We start from the raw sequence: 23,003 nt of genomic DNA, 5'->3' as shown, positions 1-23,003 counted from the left end.
TAATGGGTGGCCTCCCTTGCTCCCATCTCTCCAGGTCCCATGCTCGGCCATCCGATCTTGGAAGGTGATGGAACACGGGCCTGTTACCCCCACTCTCTCTCTGCCCACTCTCTTCTTCTTCTCTCCTCTCACCGCACATCTCTCTGTTATTTTCCCTCTGTTCGCTACACTCCCTTTGCCTCGTATCGCTCAGTATCCGATACGATCCTTCCTGGTTCCCCATATTCCCTGGGCTGCGCTCATTTCTGTCATCACAGGGACTATGGTGCGACCTCTCACAACTCCCATTCTGTTCTCTGGTGCCAGGCACACAGTGTGGACATTTAAAGCTGTTTCTGTACTCTTGTGCTCTCCTCTCCCCTTCACTGAGTATTGGGCGCGCCACCCCTTCACTCCCGGGGCCCCCGTTTTCCAGGTCTGTTCTACCTCCACTCCGGGCCCAATGGGTGACTCCCCTACTCCCTCTACAGTCCCACTCCGGACTACTCTCCCCAGCCCCGCAGTGAGTCCGTGTTCGGCTGTCCTGACTTTCCCTTTCTGCTTCTGCAGCATTGATGCACTTTTGAGCCTTCACTGCCTCGTCCCACTGCTTCATGTACTCATTTAGCTCTTGAAAGGATTTTCGTCCAGATCCCCTCAGATCCATTGGCCATCTGGGGCCCCCAGGATCTCCTCCTGGGTCCCCTGCTGTGTGCATCGGGGTGCTCCACTCTCTGGGTATCGGCATCTGACTTGGGGAATTAGTGGTATCGTTCCTCCTTGCCTGCTCTGCTCTTTCTCTGTCTTTCCGTTTCCGTTCTTCCCCTTTTGCTCTCTCTTGGTCATATATCGATATTATAGGACCTATGGTAACAGGTACCTGTAGTGCATCTGGTAATGGGTAGGATGTGGCGCTTTCCGTTTCCGGCGCTCTTTGTACCACAAACCTACCGACCACCTGTTGCACCTGACTAGGCTGGAGCAACTCTTTCTTTGGCTCAGGATCCCACTCTGAACTGGGAAGCGGTCTATGCTCTCCTGCATTGCCCCCCTTTGCTCCTTCTGTATTCTCGACCTCTCCCCCTGCTCTATTATACGGGGGTGGCCTGTCTGTCAGTAATCTGTTTATCAGGCTGTCCTCTGTTTCGCTCTCATCATCTTCTTCTAGGGGACTTTTATTTACTGGCGCCTCTAACACTGGGTACAGTTTATTTATTTCCAGATTATGCACTCTCCATCTTTTAGCATCCGCATCCCACCTTGCATCCTGTACTGCCCTTACCGAGCGTTTCACCCTTTCTTGTCGTCTGTTCATATTCCTTTCATGCGCTGCCCTAAGCCATGCATCAAGGGCTTCAAACTGGGTTGGTCTAGGCAAGGGTCTCTTTGAGGTCATGACTGATTTCAATCGATGTAACACCTCTAATCTGAACGTCCCGTACTTCGGGAACGTCAGTTCCTCGTTTCCTTCTGTAATCTTACTCCACTCTGATATCCAAAGGATCGTATGCAACCCAACATTTACTGCCATGTAACGAGCTGGCGTACCCTCCGGCGGGGCTTCTTCCCCTTCATACGATCCCCGCTTCTCTTTCTTAAACAGCGCTTTCAACCATTTAAAACACTTCATAATTATGCGCACAAAATCCAGCCTCGCTACTCTGTTTACTTCCTGATGACAATCCACCAATCCTGTCGCGGCTTTGCTAGCTTGGCCTATCACAGCGCGGTTTTTCTCCTGTCGGCCAATCACGTCGCGACCCTGTGTGACGTGTTCGCTAGCTGGCCTATCACAGCGCGGTCTTTCTCCGGTCAGCCAATCACTGCGCGACACCACCTGACGTCTCTTTTCTCCGCTTCGCAGCAGCACCCCTCCTTTCTCAACTCGTCTCCCGGTTATGCATGCGTCCCATTCATACACTGAAAAATGACTACTTCCGACCAAGCGGTCACTTCTCTCGACTGTACGTCCACAGTCTATCTGTAATTGTCAACACAACTGACGAGATGTCTATCGTCTCTCTGATAGGTTGCTTACACACACAGTAACTTCCGACCAGCGTCCGTTACTCACGCACTCACTCTTACGTTCCCCCTATCTCGGTCTCTCGGGTGATCAATGGTACCTCATGACCCCCTTCACACTAGTTGACAATTACTCTGGGTGTCCGATACACCCGAACCACTTAAGCTCTCCTTGAACTTAAGATTTCCACCGGTTGCGCGCGCTCACAACCTGTTCCACAGTCACTCTACAGACATTCAACTCCGCCAGACATTACAACATAGATACAATACAAAACACCGCAATCTAACACGCATAACCCTTTATACTCACTCTCGACCGATACTGCTGCTTTTTCTGTCTCACGTCATCCGGATCTTCATCTGCGGGCTGTTCTTCCGATCATCGATTTCTAGGGGCCTTGGGGTAAGCTAACCTGGCCTAGGTCACCGTCCTCAAGAAGGCAACCATCCTCTATAGCTACCAACTGAAAGGGCGAGATTTTGATCGATACCTTATATCTATTGATCCAAACCTCGATCTGGTCGACTGAACCTTTGTTGCCTGTCTTGGAAGAAAACAGTACACCTATCTGCAAGTTAGTTCACCCAATAAAGGACTCTACTCTTAAAGATCACGGACAACTTCTAGGTTTCAAAAGTTTATTGTAAAGATATAATGAGCTGCAAATACAAGCATCTCAGAATGAGATTCACGAGATACACAGGTCCAATTACATACATGTGCTCTCGAAAAGCCCTCAGACGAGCAACAGAAATCACTAACACAAGTTCTAAAAATAGTAAAGCTATAAGCATAGACGCATATCTCTCCTTCATTTAGGTTGGAGGAAAACAAACACAGGTTAGGCGTCCCTACCCTGTTCTAGATGGTATCCCTACTTAACCAAATCCCAACCTAACAAAGGTGTCAGCAGTGAATGACCCCCAAGGGAAGTCACCCACTCTAAGTCTCTTGGTGAAAACCTAAAGTTCTCCAGTCATGACCCCTCACTGCCTACCCATCCACTCTCTTAGGGGTCCTCAGGTCTCTGCTCTAACTCCACCCAGGGGTGCTGTCCCTAATACAAAACAGTCAACAACATTTGAGACGCCCCTTGTGGAACGCCTCTCACGTGGTGCAACTTCAGGCTTTTTCCATGATGCTTTGTCTTGGGCCTCATGCGTTAGAGTTGACCTTGCTTCTCAGATTCTTCTCCGGCCCGCTGATACCCCTTAAACATTCCAGAACCCTCCTCCATGTCTGGGCCGTCTACTGAACAGACCTCTATTCATTCACTTATAATTGGATCCCCCCTTTCCTGTTGCAGACAGATATCTGCCGCCAAGAACCCAACTCTCATAGACTTCTAAAAAGGCTTGCAACATTTCTCAGCCCAGACATGTACGTGTAAATCAAATGCTAAAACATTTCAGGCCTACAATATTTCACATTATGACTATAGCATTCAACTTCTTCATTTAATTAAAGCATGTTAAAACTCTTATTCTATTATTTAGAAAACATTACGATAAATCATGGCCCATTAATGCAATGACCAAAAACGTTAAACAATCTGTGTCGTGAAAAGAAACACCTTCCCTTTTAGCTCCAGCTCTGGCCCTGTGGCCTACCACGTTCTGCGTTTTACCACAGACCATCTTATATGTTAACAGCTACACGACATAGATTCAAAATAATCACGTCTAATAAAATCATATAATGTCACACCTTTCTGTATTAGTTCCACTTCTACTTAAATCTCTATATTAGCTATACATTTAGAATATAATTTCTGCTACTATTAGCACTCATGGCATTTCTCATCATGACTTGTGCTTACTATAGGTAAGTGTGATGTACTCATACATTTATATCAGTTTGCGCTCTCTCAAAACTATTAAAGTCGCGATCTGGTATTTGAGAATGTGTGTCTGAAAATCTAAGAGGCGTATTACCAAGCATGGCGATAGGCAATTATCGCCGCCTTAGCGGCCGTTTTCGGGCGCTAAGCGGCGATAATTCTATCGCTCTATTAGCAAGCTGTCGCTAACAGCAGTTAGCGACAGCTTTAGGCGATAGCGAGCGGTTTGGGTCCTGCTTTGCATGTCAGTGATATTTATCGCTAATGACATGCAAAGTGGGCATACCCAACCTGTTAGCGACTGAAAGCAGTCGCTAACGTCGCTATCGCCTATTAGCAAGGCAGGCGTAGCGATGGAAATATTCCCGCTATCGCCAAAAACTAGCGCCTGCTCGGACCAGTTCTTTTTTTGTTGCTAAGCCTAGTTAGCGATAAATATCACTAATCATTGGTAATATGCCCCTAAATTATTTAGTAACTTTTTAATACATGATATGAAACAATCGTGTGTTTATATTTTCGATGGAATCATTCCCACTCAGCGCCTTTGACCCGCTGGTAGAATAGTGCCCATGCTAGAATTACAGGAGATAAATTTAACTAACCTGACGACTGGTAAAGTTAGAAAAAATACCAGTGTAAATTCTAGAACAAAACGTTTTGGGGGAAAAATCTCCTGCCAACACTATTTTTGATGGGAAAATTCAGCCACTAGGTGGGAGGTTCATGACGTTATAATATGTTTGAAAACCTGGGGGCATATTACCAACAACTAGCGATAATTATCGCTATGTTGGTTTAGCGGCAATATTAATATCGCCGCGCTCCGCCGATTTTTATCGCTTAGGAGCCTTGCTATTATCAAGGTGTATCTCCTAAGCGATAAAAATCCATTAAAAATCGGCTGAAATGCATGAATATCGCTGTAAAGTCAGTGATATTCATGCATTACCGAGTAAATGCTCTTAGCCATGTTATTCACCTACCATTGGATAACATGGCTAAGAACAGATCTGGGCAGGCGTTAGCTTTTGGAGATAATCGCGCTTAGCGCGATTATTTCTAAAAGTTGGTAATAAGCGATAGAGATGTTGGCGACTGTTTCCAGTCGCTAACATCTTGGCACGCCCACTTTGCATGTCATTAGCGATAATTATCGCTGACATGCAAAGTGGGCACCTAAATGCCCGCTATCTCCTACTAGCTGTCGCTAACTGGTGTTAGCGACAGCTAGGTGATAGGGCGATAAAATTATCGCCGCTTTAGCGGGAAAAATTCCCGCTAAAGCGGCGATAAGGCCCTTGGTAATATGCCCCCTCCTTATTTAAAATTGCGTACACCCATGTTAGAAGTGCAGCTCTGTCAGTTGTGTGGTCCAAATTCTCAAGGACACTCTGGAAAATCAGCATGCAGCTCGAAATCCTCAAATGGGTGCTTTCAGGAATCCACAAACGTTTCCAGCATTATGCTTAGAAAAGCGCAACGCTCCTGGTTTCAATGAGCACTTCTGGGAACGTTTTTTTATTACCAATTTCCCACAATGAAGAATGCTTTTTTCATGCATTATTGTCATGTTGTGTAACTAAGAACAAAGAAATGGCAGCCCTTTTGTGCAAAGACACATTATTTTCCCCACGGTAAAAATAGTTTCCCACACAAAGACAGTGCTTTTTCAATAACCCTTCACTCTCGAATAACAAGCGAAAAGGGCCTTTTCTTACATTTCACGTGAGTAATCTTCGGTCTTTTCTGCGGTAGCACTGGCTTTTTTAGTCTCTTAACTATAGAGTTCAATCATATACACACCACTCAGATTGGCCTGACATCCCGAAAAGCTCAAGTCCATTTCTTTATTACCATTTTTTTTCTGAGCTAGGAAAGAACAAAACTATTGCCTTTGAAGAATTAAGAATAAATGACGCATGCAAAAGGATACAAACGGTTCTCTCAAAACAAATACAAAAGAACTGTGGGGCATATTATCAAGGGGGTTTATCTCCGCTTTTTTGGCTTTAAAAGCCAAGAAAGCGGAGATAAAATTATCTCCCTATTACCTAGCTGTCGCTAACACCAGTTAACGACAGCTAGTAGGAGATAGCGACCATCTTGGGCCCCGCTTTGCATGTCAGTGAAATTTATCACTAATGACATGCAAAGTGGGCGTGCCAAGATGTTAGCGACTGGAAACAGTCGCTAACATCGCTATCTCCTATTACCAACTTTTGGAGATATTCGCGCTAAGCGCGAATATCTCCAAAAGCTAACACCTGCCCCTGAGCAGTTCTTAGCGGTAAAAAAAGAGGGTTCTTAGCCATGTTATCCAATGGTAGGTGGATAACATGGCTAAGAGCATTAGCTCGGTAATGCATGAATATCGCTGACTTTTCAGCGATATTCATGCATTTTGGACGATTTTTATCGCTTAGGAGATAAACCTTGATAATAGCAAGGTTCCTAAGCGATAAAAATCGCCGCAGCACGGCGATAAAAATATTGCCGCTAAGCCAACATAGTGATAATTATCGCTAGTTGTTGGTAATATGCCCCTGTGTAGTTTCACTCATTTACAGGCACTCTGTGCTCCAGGTTTGTTACTCTCTTCGACCTTATTTCAACAACTACTTTCAGAATCCTATGAACACAGGAATAGAAGAGTTTATGAAATCTGTATGGAAGCTAACTCAATGTCTCAGTCAGAAACAAAACCATTCGAAATGTAATGCACTGAATTCCCACTATGATGGGGTTACATTAAGTATATATACTTCACTTCTCGAACTGTTCTAGCGCAGTGGCGCGCTCTTCTCTCTTTCTTCACTGTTGGTTACTTTTCTTTTTTCTTTTTATTCAAAATGCCGTGTGTCAAGCCTGAAAGGGACGAACTAATCATGTGTGTTCTCTCTACAGGCAAAAAGAGGACATTATGCTTTTCTGTGGGACGTGACTGTAGTGGAATACGCTGCTCTGACAGATGATGACTGCTCGGTGACTGTAATTGGAAACAGTATAAGCAGTAAAGGATATGGCATTGCTCTCCAGCATGGCAGCCCCTACAGGGACATCTTTTCACAGAGGTAATAGCGAATTATCTGTTATGTTGTTAGCATTCTTTCTTTTATTGGAGACTGTGACACAAAGGAACGCATCTGCTGTTGTATCGTTGTGAAGAAACAACAGGATCTGTGGAAGTGACGTGCATTGGTGGTAGCAGCTCACAAAGCAATTTTCATGGAGCGTTGCAGTGAGTGAGAATCCATTTGGAAGGCTCACTACACAGCAGTAGTCAAAAACCAGAGGTCCAAACTCCTGCTGAATTTTCATTTGAGCAAACCGCCATGTTTCTGTCTTGGAACATCTACTCGCTCTGCTGGTGGAACCGTTGATTGAAGTCCTGGCGGATAGTGGGCCATCGGTCAATGGATGTCAGACCATCTGTGCTACTGAGGTCAGATGTTCTGACATCATTTTTTCTTCTTCAAGATTATCAGAGAAATCCTGGCAGTCTAAAACTGGAAATCAAACAGACATGATGACCCCTTTACACTGTGACGAACCTCTCAGAGGGATTAATTTTTAGTTTTTGAAAAACAAACTCCCACTTTGGGAGTTTGTTTTAAAAAGAATAAAAACTTTTCCTGACTAGTCGGCCATTCAGCAGGGTTAAAGTGCCTTCTTTGAATGTGCTGTGTAGGTGGCTCTTTTGAAGGCACAGAGATCCCCATACGTCAGACAGAGAGCTCTAAAAATTCTGGATGATCACCAACCCGGGTGACAGAAACAGGGCTGTTTGCTCAACTCCAAATAGAGCGGGCAGACCAGAGTTTGAACCCTGGTTTTGACTTCTGCTGTGGCGTGAGCTTTCCAAATTGAATCTCACTCTCTCTAGTGCTCCATGGGAATGACTTTGTGAGCTGCAACCACCGATGCACACGTTTTAGTGTATGGTCAGCTGCCAGTGACATGACTTCCAAACCCCTTTCACCCCCCCCCCCTTCCCATTGGTGGGCAAGGGAGATACCCACCAACCCCAAAATAAGACTGTATGTTAAAATACAATCAAATCTTCTTCTGATTGCTTTCAGTTTTCAATTGCTTCAGCAGTTTTTTTTAATCTCAACACCAAAAAAACAGCTTTGACTACACTTTTACTCAGAGAGCATGGGTAGTACAGTACTGCAATCTTTACTATGATAAGAAAGATATAATTTGTGCTGCAGGAGTCTCCATTTTTCTCACGTAGGCAAACAGTTACGACTTTGACAGCAGCAGTGAAAAATATCCCCACAGACAGTGTGGTGCAAACAAACAGCCACAGTAAAGCCATCTCTCAAAAGCACGGAGGAGTTACAAAACAATCTAGTTTACTAAAAGCATAAGCATAGTGAAGTGATTGTCCTAATTTCTGATTTACTTGCAATCAAAGGATACTGTCCTCTTTTTATTTCATTTCTTAATGACATACAGTTTTGTTGTAGGTGTTTTTATCTGAACCTGCAGTAAATTTCAGAGGCAAGTTTTTGTGTCACAACTATCTTTTTTAAGAAACTCCTTGACGGAGACACCCATTGATAAGGAGTCCCCAGTCTGCAGATTCCCCACCCGCAATATGAGGCAGTTTACACTTAGCTATTGTGCTGCAATCAACTATAAACCAGCTCAATGGTTCAATGCACCTGTTGAAGGAACCTTTACGCCAGAAGTCTTCAAACTTTTGTAGGCTGAGCCCCCCCAGCTGATTTTTTTAAAATGTCGGGCCCCCCACCACCTGACAGAAATTTCTGGAATCTCGTACACCACATAACCAACCACCACCTTCATATCCCGGGCCTTATCTGGTAAATAATGTCCAACACAATAAGTGTGTTTACTTAACTGCAGGGTTGTGAGTGGGTGTAGTTAAATGACAGAGGCTTCTTACACAGCTCAAAACTCAATCTTTCAGCAGGTACATTAGTCACCAGACCCTGGTGAACCACACCTGAATATAAGGGATGCGGCTTTTATTGTTGCTTAAAAAATGCTGGATATACAAGGAACTTTGCAATGTCAGCCCCCAGTAACAAACCCGCCCCCACCTTTCCAGCCTCTCAGGGAAACGCTGGATACTCGGTGCGGCCAGTCAGCCTTGCTACCACCCTCCAATGGTGCCCCTCATCTTCACATAGACAGTCCCTCATGTGTATTTGATTTCTTTTATAGTGCTACTCATCCCAAGTATGTACGGCAGGTTGTCCGAGTGCTTTACATCACACACATATTATATAAAGACAATGACTCGTATAAATGTGAAAGTCAATGTTCTGAGGGCTACAAGGTGTAATCATTCTTTCATCAATCATTCAGTCTTTCACCATTCATTAATTTCACCATGTCCTTCCATCTGTATGCCCATCCATGGCCACACACATTCCACCATTTGCAAACCTATTCATCATATATCCTTCAAACCATCATTTCACTCATCCATCCCTCCATCCACCCTTTCACCTTATCCATCTGTATACTCATCCATCATCCAGCCATTTACCCTTTCACCCATCCAGCTTTCTTTCACTTACTCATCCATCCAACCAGTCACTCACCCTTCCACCCATTCACCCTTTTAGCCATCCATCCATCCTCCCTTTCTCTCGCCATCCCCCTTTCTCTTAGGCATCATCCAGCCTTCCATCCACCCACCCACCCATATACTCATCCACTCATGAATCAATCCGTTGATCCTATCACTCATCCATCCTCTCTCATCCATCCACCCTTTCGCTCCTTCACTCATCTACCCATCCTTTTGTCAATCCACCCTTCCTTTCACTCACTTATCCACCCTTTCATTCGTCCATCCACCCTTTCACTTATCAGCCCATCCATCATTTCACTCATCCATCCACCCATACATCCATCTATTTACCTTTTCTCTCATCCATCCTCCCACTCACCCATCCATCCTTTCTCTCATTATCCATCCATTCACCCTTTCATTCACCCTTTCACTAAAACCCTCTGCCATCCACCCATCCCTTCACTTACTCACTCACTCACCATTTCACATTAATTATGAGCTGAGCTTTCGTCTGCTGGTCTGAGGGCTTAGTTTTCGCTGGGACAAAACATTTTCTGGTGTTTTTCAAACACCTGCAGGATACTTGCACCAGCCTTTGCCTCACATACCTCCCAAGAGCACTTGTCGAAGTAGTGCATCAACTGTCCTGATCCTGATGTCACTGTAAACAATTGCCTGAAAGTACTTAACTGCCATAAAAGTAGTCATGACACAGAACATCCTTTTGGAAACACAGTGTCCCCTTGTTCCAGCCCTTCAACTACACCTGCTGAGCGAACCAGAACAAGGTAAAGATGGAATGTATGCTGCACTTGGCTGTTTCAGCAGCAGCAGCGTCAGCTTCACTGCATCCCCACTACCCGAGGCAGGTTCATGTATTTCACTGTTCAATTTTGCTGGCTGATGTACTCATTCATTAATTGAGTGATGTGCTTCAGGCCATGATAGGTTGTCAGTCAGCCTGTATGGACACTTTCTTCTTTTGACCACCACCTTAAGGGGCTAAATGATTAACTCACTCACCAAGCAGACATCAAAATGTCCTTCAGCAGACCTTTAGCCATTTCCTTCCTCATTTTCTTTCTAACTGTATCTTGCAAATCCTTAGCCCATCTCAGCTTTCATGAACACACTTTGGAAGTTAGCTAAACTCCATTGCTTCCCATTCCTACCCAGCAAATGGAACAGTCCCTACCTACATCATACACCCAGACTAAGCAGCTTAACTTCGTACTAAATAGTACTATAGCAGCTTAACTTCACCAAGCCTGGGGCGCAAAACAGGCCCCTGCAACTCCTGCGGCGCAAGGGGCCCCTCATCCATTCAGGTGGTGTCCCTTTCAGAGCAAGACCAATGGGTATATGTGAAACTCTGGGGCCTTTCCACACATTCTGCAGGGCGGGGGGCAACTTTTTGTGTTATGCCACTTCACCAAGGACTCAGAAACTGGGACAGACAGTCATTTCAACTGCAGTGGGAGGCAGGGAGTCTCTTCTGCCATGAAACAACACACAAAGTAATAGACAGCCCACTGTAGACTGTTCGTTTGCTCTCGGTTTCATAGCAGAGGAGACTCCCTGCCTCCCACTGCAGCTCTATCAATTAACCCATTCCCGGGACGGTTCCCAGAAGGGAGGCAAAGTTTCCCTTGAAATCAAAAAGCATGGGCAAGTCGTGACCTATACATTTCCCCTCCACCCCTCCGTGACCGCTGAACCCCCTCCATGTCCCCCCACTCACCTCCCCCCACAGACTTCGAAAACTGGGAAGCACTAAATGGCCCAGCACTATATTAGGGCACAATTTCATTACAAAAGCCCATTCCACGTACCTGTTGGTGATCTTCGAAGGTGTCAAGAGACCAGCAAACTACGTCACTGCACGGCGCTAAAACCAGGAAAGCCCCCACATCACACAAAGAAGAATCAAGGCAGAAAAGGCAGCACACACGAAACAAACAGCAGGAATGAAGAAACAAGTTGATGTAAGCAGCAGTTAATTGCAAGCAAATTTCGCGGCACTTCCTGGCATCTATGCTGCTGCCACCTCATTGGTGGAATGTCAGTGGTGACGTTCCTATGTGTTGAGCGGGCTGCTGTTCCGGAGCTGGCCAATCTAAAATCCCCATTTGAAATGGGTAAAGAAATACCATTAGGAAAACGACTTGCAATGTGGGAAACAATGGTATGAGTATAGGGTGGAGTGCGCACCCCCCCCCCGGGGATGGCGTCACGCCCCCCCAGGGGGGCGCGCCCCACAGATTGAAGAACACTGCTTTACGCAATAATTGTGTCATCCGTGCAAACCTTTGTATTTGTTGACCAGGTCTCTGAAGCATCATACAACATAACCAAAGAAACTGTTTTAATCACAAAATCATTGACAAAAAGGAGGCACTTGAGACACTGATTTAGTTTAGCTGGTGAGCGCCAGAAAAATATTGAAATTACAAACAAAACACATGCATGCACATACGCACTCATTTTTTGAGGAGACTGAAAAATCGACTTACAGAGACTACTAAAATATTGGGACAACTTTGAGTCCAACCAATGTTCCAAACAACTTTTATGTACACAGGAAGTGCTTTGGCTTATAATAAGGCACTACAAGCTAGAATGCCAAACTTTCTAGGCCCACCTGTGTGCCTTTCTTCTACAGCACAATACTCTGCCTGCAGATTAAAAACACAATTGCTCGAACACCTCTCTGCCTCAAGATCCAGAAATCATAAAGCCCAAAGCAAGACATGGCCCACGCTGAGACCAGGCCTCTGCATGAAAATTGCACATAAGAATAGCTCCATATTAATGATCACTATTAAATTGCTGCAACATTGGAGGACCTCGAGCAAATGTGGTGCTATGTTAAAATATATTGTAATGACACACAGTGCATCATGATGTGCAACATAAGCATTCTGAACCACTTTATTTTTCACTTTTTTAGCCTATGCACAGATAGGTGAAGGGCACAGTGTAAACGATATGTAATCCAGTATTTTCTCATCAGGGTCGATTTCAGGGATATCAGTAGAATTGATAGGGTATGTTTTCCAATTCCATCTGAAGTTTACAAATTCCTCCATTCTGATGTCATCTGAGACTACATTTAGAGCCTTTATTTAAATTAGATTCCCAGAAGTCCCAAAGTTAACACTCCAGGAACCCAACAGGTCTGACCTGGAAAAGGGGATTGAGGATGAGGCCAATAAGCCCACATTCTCAAGTGTATAATCTTAGTTGTGTTAGCTTGCTCTCTCTCATTCACTGGAATATATTACCTAAGCAGATGAGAATATGTTAACTTATATCACTTCCTACACCCCTCACCCATAGCAGGGTGTCTTCAGCTATTATATATCAAGCAAAACAATCTCACTGCAAGCCATATATCGATGCTACCTTCAATGACTGAGAAACCCATGAAAAAAGTTACTTCAAACATAAACCTGCTACCACGCAAAACAGCCAAGACTGACCAATCTACAAATGAGTCAGTATTCAAGCCGCCCATCAGGTTTTACTAGGCTCTCCTCCCCAGGTCAGATGGAGAGCTGAACGTAAGATACGGATAGAACCCAGCTCAGAGGTGCAGGAGACCAAGTGCCACACTGTCCTCGAGTGAGACGAGGACCAGAGCAAGATGGCAGGTGGATTGGAGATGAGACTTGACAATAGTCCTCAGCAGCACCAGAGCCCGCAAACCAAAACAGTGACACGTGTCGGAGCCGGTCAGGGCGAAAGGGAGAGCGGGATCATGAGATCGGAAGAGGAGTACTGGCTCCGTGAGTTTGAGTCCACAACGACGCAGAGCCCAAGACCCGGAGGCTGCATGGGACAAAGATTTAAATGCAAATAAACCGTGGTATGCCAGGGATATGGGACTCACATAGAGGCAGAGAAGGCCACTCCGACAAAGGTGAGTCTGGACATGGCCTTAATCACCTTGCTGGAGTGCGAACAGAATGTCCCTTGGAGCAGCAGAACACCACTGAGCTAATGTGTCACATGATTGCTGGGGTAACAGACTTGTGGTGCAGTGGGCGGAGAGCGAAGAGTCAAGAGATTTGGAGGCTGGACTGAAAGGGTTCCTCTACCATCGCACCACCAAGCCTTATGCGAATCATTGGTAATGTGGTTATGACGTAGACCACATTTGTGCATCATAGGTGAACTCCGCTGTAATGCTACCAAGAAAAATTACCCCATACCCTTTTTTAGAGAAGGCCAGTCATAATTGTGATCTAGTGGGTCCCTCTATCCCATGGATTCTACTTCTGCTACACCTGCTTCACTAGTGAGAGCTACTGCCTTACTAAGTGGGCTCTTTCCTCTGCCCTTTGTTAAAAACATGGGCTCTCATCTTGCCCCATCCCATTCAATATCATCTTTCTTATGCCCAAAATAAGGCGTCTCCTCGTCTTCAATTTTCCCCTCCCATGGGCCCTTGCTTTGAGGCCCAATGGAACACTGGCACAGCAAATGTGCACTTGCGCCCCCATGCAAGCAAGGAAAAATAGAAAAACAGCCATAATTGGGGTTTAGTCAGGGACCTTGGAAATAGGTGATTTTGTGGTACTGAATTTTTTGTATTAATATGGATTTGCCATATTTTCTGGATTAACTGTAGATTTTAGCAAAAAATTGCTTCTTGCTCAAAAGGATCAAAAGTTACAAAAAACACAGTGACCTATGTAGCCGCACAGTAAAACGCCCTTCGCCAAGGTAGACAGGTCATGTTTCTTTTGCTTGTTGCTATATTTGGGTGTTAAAACGGTATTAATGAGGTCAAATCTATGCCTAGACAGAGTTAACAAATGCAAAAATTTCAAAACATTAAAGTAATCCTATCACAAAATGTGCCACACTGTGCTCCATAATTTGCCTTTTCTTGCTGCATAATTTAGTCAATAAGGCTACATGATTTGGTCCTCCCCTCCGTCATAATGTTAGTGCCCCTGGGTTTAGTTGACCCTTTATATCGTTCAACCCTGCGCAGTTGGTTATGTACCAAACATAAAGGCTGCTTGGGACTTAGTATATGCTTTAACTTATGGAGTCACTTGAAACTCCAGTGTGACAAAGATGTATTATTCTTCAGCGGTAACACAAGGGTGTTACTAGTTGGGTTCTGGAGTATGTTCTTTTAATGGACACAAAAAAATGTGTCTAAGTATAGTGTAATTACTATTACTGAAATATATAGATGTATAGAATGATTTACATATGTAAAGTGCTTTTTACCCGAGGCTGGGACCTCATAGCACTATAAATACACAAGTCATGATTCCCCCACTGCGCCAACCATGTTTAGATTCTGTGACTCTTTGGTCACACAAAGACATATATAGTACTTGCATTAGTTAAGTGAGGTTTTGTAACGTAAAAGAGTACATTTTTCTCAGATTAGTTTAACTTTCATTTACGTTTCAATTAATGTGTGTGCGTGTTTTATTTATATGCAGTTACGTGAAGGTAAAAAATGACAATATGGTTACAAAATATTCTATTCTACTTTATTAGCTTCCTTTCTTATGTAGGCACCTGGAGAAATTGGGTCCCCATGGGAAAGTAGAACACAGGGGAGGGAGCCTGTGTACCCACTTCTCTCAAATGTAGGTGTTCTCTCTGAAGTTGTGGCCGAGCCCTATGTGCTCTGTACTTGGGGGGGTCAAAGGTCAAATCAGTTGGGGCTGAATATACTGGGCCCTAATGATTTTAACCATCTTGGGCTCATTTTTCTCCTGATGGTGAGCCCTAGTCATCTGGAGCCCCTGCAGCTACCCCCCTGGCCCTTAAAGCAGTGTACATTGCAGGGTACTGGGTCCAATTGCTCTCTGCACCAGCTTTCCTCACACTTTTGGTCACTGGTGCCCCTCTATTTCTGCTGGGGGACAAAGTCCAGACCTTTCCCCAGTTGGTCCTTATGGGGTGATAGGCAACCTGCCTCACTGGACCTGGATATACCTACTGGTCCTGTGGTAAGCTGTGGGCAGATTCCTTGCCCATAGAGCATCAGGGGTTCGACCCCCAGCTTTCCATAGTGTTGCCACTGTCACAGCACAGTCCAGGTCCAGCATACAATTCCCTTTCTCTCCCTTGTGCTGGAGTTGTTAAATGGTAGTGGAAAGTTCCAGGAACTAAGCACCCCTGGCAAATTTAGGGTACTATATCATCCCTCCAATCCTGTACCAACACTCCTGCGTAGAATTTCTGGTACAATTCAAGATGGCTCGTCAAGTGGTCACTGTTCACATTTCCTCTGGGGACCTCACCAGTGCCCCTCACTGACATCACTACCAGGGACTTTCCACCAGAACATCAAAGGGGATCCCCCATCTGTGTTTGCTCCAGAGTGCTGAGCTTCTTCCTTTGTGCGGTGAGTCTGGGCTTTCCTAACCGTAATACAATGTAACAGCTAATTCACAAATGCAGATTTTCTTCCCCACCCCTTATTCCTTAGGAGCTGAGTGACAAACTGTTAATTACTCCCTTTGTGTGGGGAGGCCTTTGTTCCCTCTGCTGGGGAGCACTGTAATTATCCTGGCCCTGCAGTGTGACAACAGGCCTGATCTCTGATCCTGAACTGAGCCAGAGAAATAATGAAATTCTCAATGACCCATTAGATGTACCAGTATGTGCTTGAATCATGCATATTTCAACTAGGCACACGTTTCACCCCAGTTTGATAACCTGCTGGACTTTGTAGGGCTAATGGAAGCAAAACTTGAGGCATATTCCCTCCTATGTGTATAATATAGTGACACTGCAGATAAACCAGTAAACCCTACTGACATTACCTACAAATATTAAAAAGCTTATCCAAGGTCAAGATCTAACCTTGCTGAATCTCGTCAGCACAAGGCTACCTGTGCAGTTACTGGGTTGCGCATTACATTAGTCGCACAAGTGTGCACATGAATGCGCACACATATTCACATGTACTATCTAAGTGACCCTTATCCTAGCTAGATTGTCATGGCTCAGACACAGGTAGTAAACAGGCACAATGGATTGAGTATGTGATTACTGTGGGTGAGGCACAAGTAATGAGACTTACCCACAGTAAAATGTCCAAGACTGGGTGATCAAAAGCAAAAATATGTGCCCATACTAAATGTGTGAAACCCATTTGCAACACAAACTGCTAATCATCAACTCAGCTAATGTGAACATGCCAGCCCACATCAGCACTTCCAAGAATTGTGCGGTTCCAACTAAGTGCACAGTCACATTTCAACTGTTCATCCTACCATCAGAGTTCAAGAATTTAGTCCAGGTCCTAACCTTAGCCAGACTGTATTATAGTATTTGTATCCTAATGGGAACACCAAAATCTCACCTTGCACCTCTCAAGTCAACACTAAATGCAGCAGAAAGACTGGTAAGTAGAACTAGGCACTTCAGCCACATTGCTCCTTCTGTCGTATTGCTGCAGTGGCTCCCAATCAAAGCCAGAAGCATGCTCTAGATTGCCCACATGACCAATAAAGCTGTACATTTCAACACCCTGAAATATCTAGGATGCACCCTCATCCTATGGTGGACAGCCATTTACTACATAGCGCAAGCTCCCACCTACTGGAACCTAAGAGATTCAAGAAAAGCAGAACCTATGCTCTAACCTTCTCTGGCTGAATCCAGCAGCGATTACATTCAAGAAGAAGATGAAAGCAAATGTGTTGAAGAAATTCTACTCACTTCGAACCAGTACAAAGATCACCTCAGGTGGTCTGCCACCTAGCTATCCTAGCATTCATGTGATACAAGAGACCACTTAGGCGGTGACCATTCCCTGTAAGTTACCGAAACAACAGAGGAGTTGGCAACAGAGGAGAATCCAAGACTACCGTCTAGCTAAAGACTAACCTGACATTAATGCTATGATTACTTTCGGTAATCCCCATTACTCTTAGTCCTACTCGTCCTCGACCCTGTCATCACACATGAGGTATTCCACATGACAGGAAGTAGGATGTCGAGGTAATGTGACATTTACATGTTTAAGGTGTTATGAACTTCTATGTTCAAGCTGTTGAATGCCGACAACTACCCTTAGTAAACTCCATGTAAATACTTTCATTTGTAGCCCCTATGTAAATATCCTTGGGTCATGTTTGCACATTATAATAATCTTTAAATAAATAATCAAACAAATAAATGTGTAAAGAAATAAAACATAAGAAAATACAGACAATACTTATTGACCACCATATGAGCAATTTTGTGTTGCTTGCTGTCTTAATATGGATTTGCCACTATTGCCTCATAATCTGCGGTTTACTTTCTCGTTTAAAGTCTTTATCAACAAAATGTTTCTAGATCAAACTGATCACAAATATTTCAAATGACTTTCAGCACAGGGAGTAATGCAATGCCATATATTTATAAAGAGTGGTAAAGAAATGCATTGGTTTTGCTATTGTCACCAACTTTGAGTGTTTTTCCCAAGTAAGAGGTGACTCATTTGCCATGAATGTACATTAGCAGGCACAGCGCGCCTTTAAAATTTGAATAGGCTCTGCTTTTGTCACCAAATGTGATTGTTTCCCCAATTATCATTGCAATCAGCAATAAAACTACCCCTGTCATTGGTAGGCTGCATAGCTTCTGTTTTCTCAGCTGGATTTCTGAGCCTTCTGTAATTATGCAGTTTTGCTGTAAATGCAGGCAGTTATCTCCTGCCCCTCTGGCATTATGTAGATTCCTATAAGCGTCAGGGAAACCCATACACCTTAAACCAAATATTGATGAATGATATTGCACAGGTAGCAGCAATGCACAAACTGCCAACTGTCATCCAAAAAGAGTACTCATACCTTGATAACAGTGTTGTCTAAAAATCAATGTGCAAAGTGCAAAAGCCAAGCAATAAAAGCCATAGATATTTAATCAACAAAAAATTCTAAAGGCCTTCAAACATCTCTCCCATACAGAAAGTACTCTATCAAGTTGTTTGGCAGGGTTACATTCACTTTTACAATAATCTACATGAGCTATTCTTACACTAAAAACATAACAAACCTTCACCAACCACCAATCACTCACCAGCAGGACAGGAAGCAATCAGTAAATGTGTTCTAACTGGAGTCACGAGTTGGCAGCGGTATGCACCTTTGTCCAAGTAGGGACCCTTGCTTCTAGTCAGGGTAATGGGGATACACACTCTAGATAACCCCTGCTCACCCCCTTGGTGGCTTGGGTGAGCAGGGGTTATCCACTGCTAGTTTAGAAAAGCACACTAGTTTAGAAAAATAAAGTACCTTTATCTACACTCAACAAGACCAAAACAACAAAAAACGAACACACAGGTAGTAAAATCGCACTTAAAAAGGGTTATTTCCCATTTAAAGCTTGTTGAAAACAAATAGCTCCACCTGGGCTATTATGACGTTGTGACAGCAATAAATCCAAAGTACGGCGCCGACTGCGAGTTTCACAGCGCTGACTGCGAGCTGCGCGGCGCCGGCCATGGAGTCACACGGATCCCCCAAACAAACAGTACCTTGGAAAATTAAGTCTATGACGTTGCACAGTGCATGGAGGTCAGGCGTTGGTGCCAAGGTCAAGGACGGCTCACTGGCTGCCACGGGGGAGGCGAGGCATGTTGTGTCCACGAGGAGGCAATGCGTCAAATCCAGGACAGGGGACAGGGGAATTTGGGTTGCGTCGGGGGTGAGTCATCGGGTTTGGTGAGATGATGTAATGTCGGCGAGTTCATGGAGTCACCCTCTGTGGTTATCGGTGCTACGATAACAAGATGCGGGTGCTGGCGATGAAGAAGTCAGCGCCAGCGCTGGTGTTGGGAATGCCTATAACTGCAGGCATCGGCAGGGTTCGAAGTACGTCGGAAAACTGCGGTGCAGCCGGGCGGTGCGTTGTGCACTTTGTGAGTGGGTGCCCCTGGCCTCGGTGCAGGTCATGGGGGCATCGCTGATGCCGTTGCAGATTGCTTCTCTTGCTTCTCTTAGGTTTCTTCCAGCTCCCAACAGCAGGAACAACCTCCAAAGGGCCTACAACTCGAACAGGCACCTCCTTGCAGGTCAGAATTCCCACTGTAGGGTTTAGGAGAGCTGGTGGTGAAGTATTTGTGTCCCTGAGACTTCAGAACAGGAGGCCAGTGCAGAGAAGTCCCTGGAGATTCTTCTTCAAGCACTTTTCTCAGCAAAGTTCCAGTCTTTGTCCTTTTCCATGGCAGAAGTAGCAACTTCTGGCCAACCCCACACAGTACACAGCAAAATGGCAGCACTCCTCCTCACAGCTCTCCAGCTCTTCTCCTTGTCAAAGGTTCCTCTTGAACCCAGAAGTGATCTAAAGTTCTGGGGTTTAAGGTCCACTACATGCACCCCATTTTGTCTTTGCTCTTCTTTGTGACTGGGTCTCTGAGCCTAGTCCATACCAGTTCTGTCCTCACTGGTGCAGTATGACCACAGGGGGTGGAGACAGTATTGTGCAAGGGAGACAGGCCCTATTCAGGTGCAAAGAAAACTCCTCCCACTACTCTAAATGTAGCCACGGTCTATTCAGTTCAGGGCTGAGTCATCCAGGAAGGGCCAGGCACACCTCACTCCCTCAGTGGCTGTCTACAGTAAATGCACATCCCAAGTCCCTGGCACTCAAAAATCAGACAGTCAATCCACAAACAGACAGAAGCACATATGGTTAAACATGGAAATGCCTACTTTCTAAAAGTGGAAAAAAGCAGCCGTAATGCACTCAAGAAACAATTTTAAATGTGCTAATCTTATTAATACATTTTATCAAACAATACACAAATACGTGTGCAATGGGAGAGAGGCCCTGCAAGCCTTCTGGAACAATAAAGTGAGAAAAAATGCCCAAATGACGATCTGGGAATACCCAGTGCACTACGGGGGAAGTCGCAAACTTGCGTTTCAAATTATTGATACATAAACTTTAACATCTGTTGCAAAAACTATACATGGTTATCAAAAGTGAACAACATGAACACAATGCATCAAATGAAACAAAAAGCTTTGGAGTCCAAGTGATGAAGATATGCGAGTGGAGTTTTATTCGCTGTCGTCACAGATTTTCGCAAAAACAAAATGAGGAATGCTTTACATCAGCATAAACAGTCTTTTAAAAGTCCCAATGCATTTCGGGCATTACGGGATAGCCCTTCATCAGGGGAATCTGTCAGCATAGAAAGCAAAAATAACTGTAAGTATTCAGGACAATGTACATAGGGCTCACAACTTTTGAAGGAGAGAACCAAAAAGTAAGTCAAGCTAACCAAACTTGAGAAAAATGTGAGCTTGATGAGTTAAAGATAACAGAAAATAAAGTGCACAGCGATAGTGAAAAAAGTGGGAAAAGAAGACAAAACCTTGCACCATGCGTTCTACAAAAAATAAACTGAGTCACCAACTGTGAAGCCGAGTGAAAAAACCACAGGCAAGTGAGGAGAAGAACAGAAAAGAAATAAACCTACCAACAATAAATCGTGAGACCAAGCGCCAAAATAAGGGCCTGGGCTCAGAACCAAAACCGCCACTAATCAAGGATAAGAGGAAAAGGAGCTAAATGAAATGCATTGTACCGATCAAATCAGAATCGACAACTTATGAAAACAGCACACAAAAAGTACCTAGATCCTGTTATCTGAAAACACCTTACCAGGTGAACAGTAATTCAGTGAGTGGAAACCTGAAAGATCAAGGAAATAAACTACCTAAATACGGTCGGAAATAGTGAAAAGAGAAATAGAAAAGTGCACACAGAGTTCAACTCACCACTAAAAAGAGTGGAAGGCACTATTTTAGAAGACTCGAGCGCAGAGGAATACTACTAGGGATGCAATGACTCCTATGAAGAAACAACAATGGAGTCAATGAGAGAAACAAAAACGAAACGGAGCTACTGCCCATGATTTATTGTTGGTAGGTTTATTTCTTTTCTGTTCTTCTCCTCACTTGCCTGTGGTTTTTTTCACTCTGCTTCACAGTTGGTGACTCAATTTATTTTTTTGTAGAACGCATGGTGCAAGGTTTTGTCTTCTTTTTCCACTTTGTTCACTATCGCTCTGCACTTTATTTTCTGTTATTTTTAACTCGTCAAGCTCACATTTTTCTCAAGTTTGGTTAGCATGACTTACTTTTTGGTTCTCTCCTCCAAAAGTTGTGAGTCCTATGTACATTGTCCTGAATACTTACAGTTATTTTTGCTTTCTATGCTGACAGATGCCCCTGATGAAGGGCTATCCGGTAATGCCCGAAATGCATTGGGACTTTTAAAAGACTGTTTAGGCTGATGTAAAGCATTCCTCATCTTGTTTTTGCGAAAATCTGTGAAGAAAGCGAATAAAACTCCACTCGCATATCTTCATCACTTGGACTCCAAAGCTTTTTGTTTCATTTGATGCATTGTGTCCATGTTGTTCACTTTTGATAACCATGTATAGTTTTTGCAACAGATGTTAAAGTTTATGTATCAATAATTTGAAACGCAAGTTTGCGACTTCCCCCGTAGTGCACTGGGTATTCCCAGATCGTCATCTGGGCATTTCTTCTCACTTTACTTTCTAAAAGTGGCATTTTCAAACCCACAATTTAAAAACCATCTATACTAAACGATGTGTTATTAAATTCTGAGTTCAGAGAGCATAAACTGTATTCCCCTGTCCTGTCTCAATGGGACGTTGTAATTGTAAGATGTTACACAATATCTCCCATATTATAATATGGGACAGATAGCCCTTCAATAGTGAAAACCGAAAATGGCAGTACTTCACTATCAGGACATGTCTCACACTCCAGTGCATGTCCTACCTTTCACATACACTGGACCCTGCCCATGGGGGTGTCTTGGACCTACCTGATGGGTGTCTTACATGTAAGAAAAGGTACAGTTGAGGCCGGCAAGTGGGTGTACTTGACAGGTAGACATGGCAGTTTATAAACTTTGTGCGCAGACACTACAATGATAGGTCTGAGACACATTTACAGGGCTACTCAGGTGGGTAGCACAACCATTACTGCAAGCCCACTAGTAGCATTTGATTTACAGGCCCTGGCACACTTGGTGCACTTTGCTTGGGATTTACCAGTAAATCAATTATGCTGATCATGGAGAACCAATTGTAATGAGAATTTACACAGGGAGCACTTGCACTTTGACACTGATCAGCAATGGCAAAGTGCTCGAACATATAAGCCAGCAAAAACAAAATCCGGCACAATATCAAAATACAGGAAGTTGAGGCAAAACATTGGAGGACATCACGCCAAAGATGCCAAGTCTAACTAAATGAAACTCTCAGAGCATGAAAGTGTGACCGGATTAAAAAATGCTATTGACCATTTCATATCAAAGTGAGACATGCAAGACAAATGCAGATAACTTAACTTAACAAAGACACATCACTCCCGCACCAAATCTACACATATCTCAATTAGCAGTTAATGGGCATGACTACTGATTTATGAGGTAACTATGCAATTGGCAAAGCTCTCCCTTCTTAACACTTAGACACCAGCATAATGCATCTAACAGTAAACGAATAAAACATAGCCTCTTAATTGAGAATTCGTCTGGAACACAATTACAAGAATGTGCAGCTTAATCAGACTCTG

The 23,003-nt window shown here is 44.1% G+C and overlaps 1 protein-coding gene across 1 annotated transcript in view; it reads left to right on the top strand.

The window, feature by feature from the left end:
- GRID1 (glutamate ionotropic receptor delta type subunit 1) overlaps positions 1 to 23,003 on the top strand; it is a 2,290,275-nt gene that overhangs the window by 2,160,702 nt on the left and 106,570 nt on the right. Inside the window, exon 14 of the mRNA XM_078641098.1 lies at positions 6,756 to 6,922. Coding sequence (XP_078497224.1) covers positions 6,756 to 6,922 — 167 coding nt within the window. The remainder of the gene's footprint in view (positions 1 to 6,755; positions 6,923 to 23,003) is intronic.

The sequence above is a fragment of the Lissotriton helveticus genome, chromosome 5_1 (genome assembly GCF_964261635.1).
Source record: "Lissotriton helveticus chromosome 5_1, aLisHel1.1, whole genome shotgun sequence".
NCBI classification, from domain to species: Eukaryota; Metazoa; Chordata; class Amphibia; order Caudata; family Salamandridae; genus Lissotriton; species Lissotriton helveticus.
Note: the sequence above shows the minus strand (reverse complement) of the source record. Positions and strands in the feature narration are given on the sequence as shown.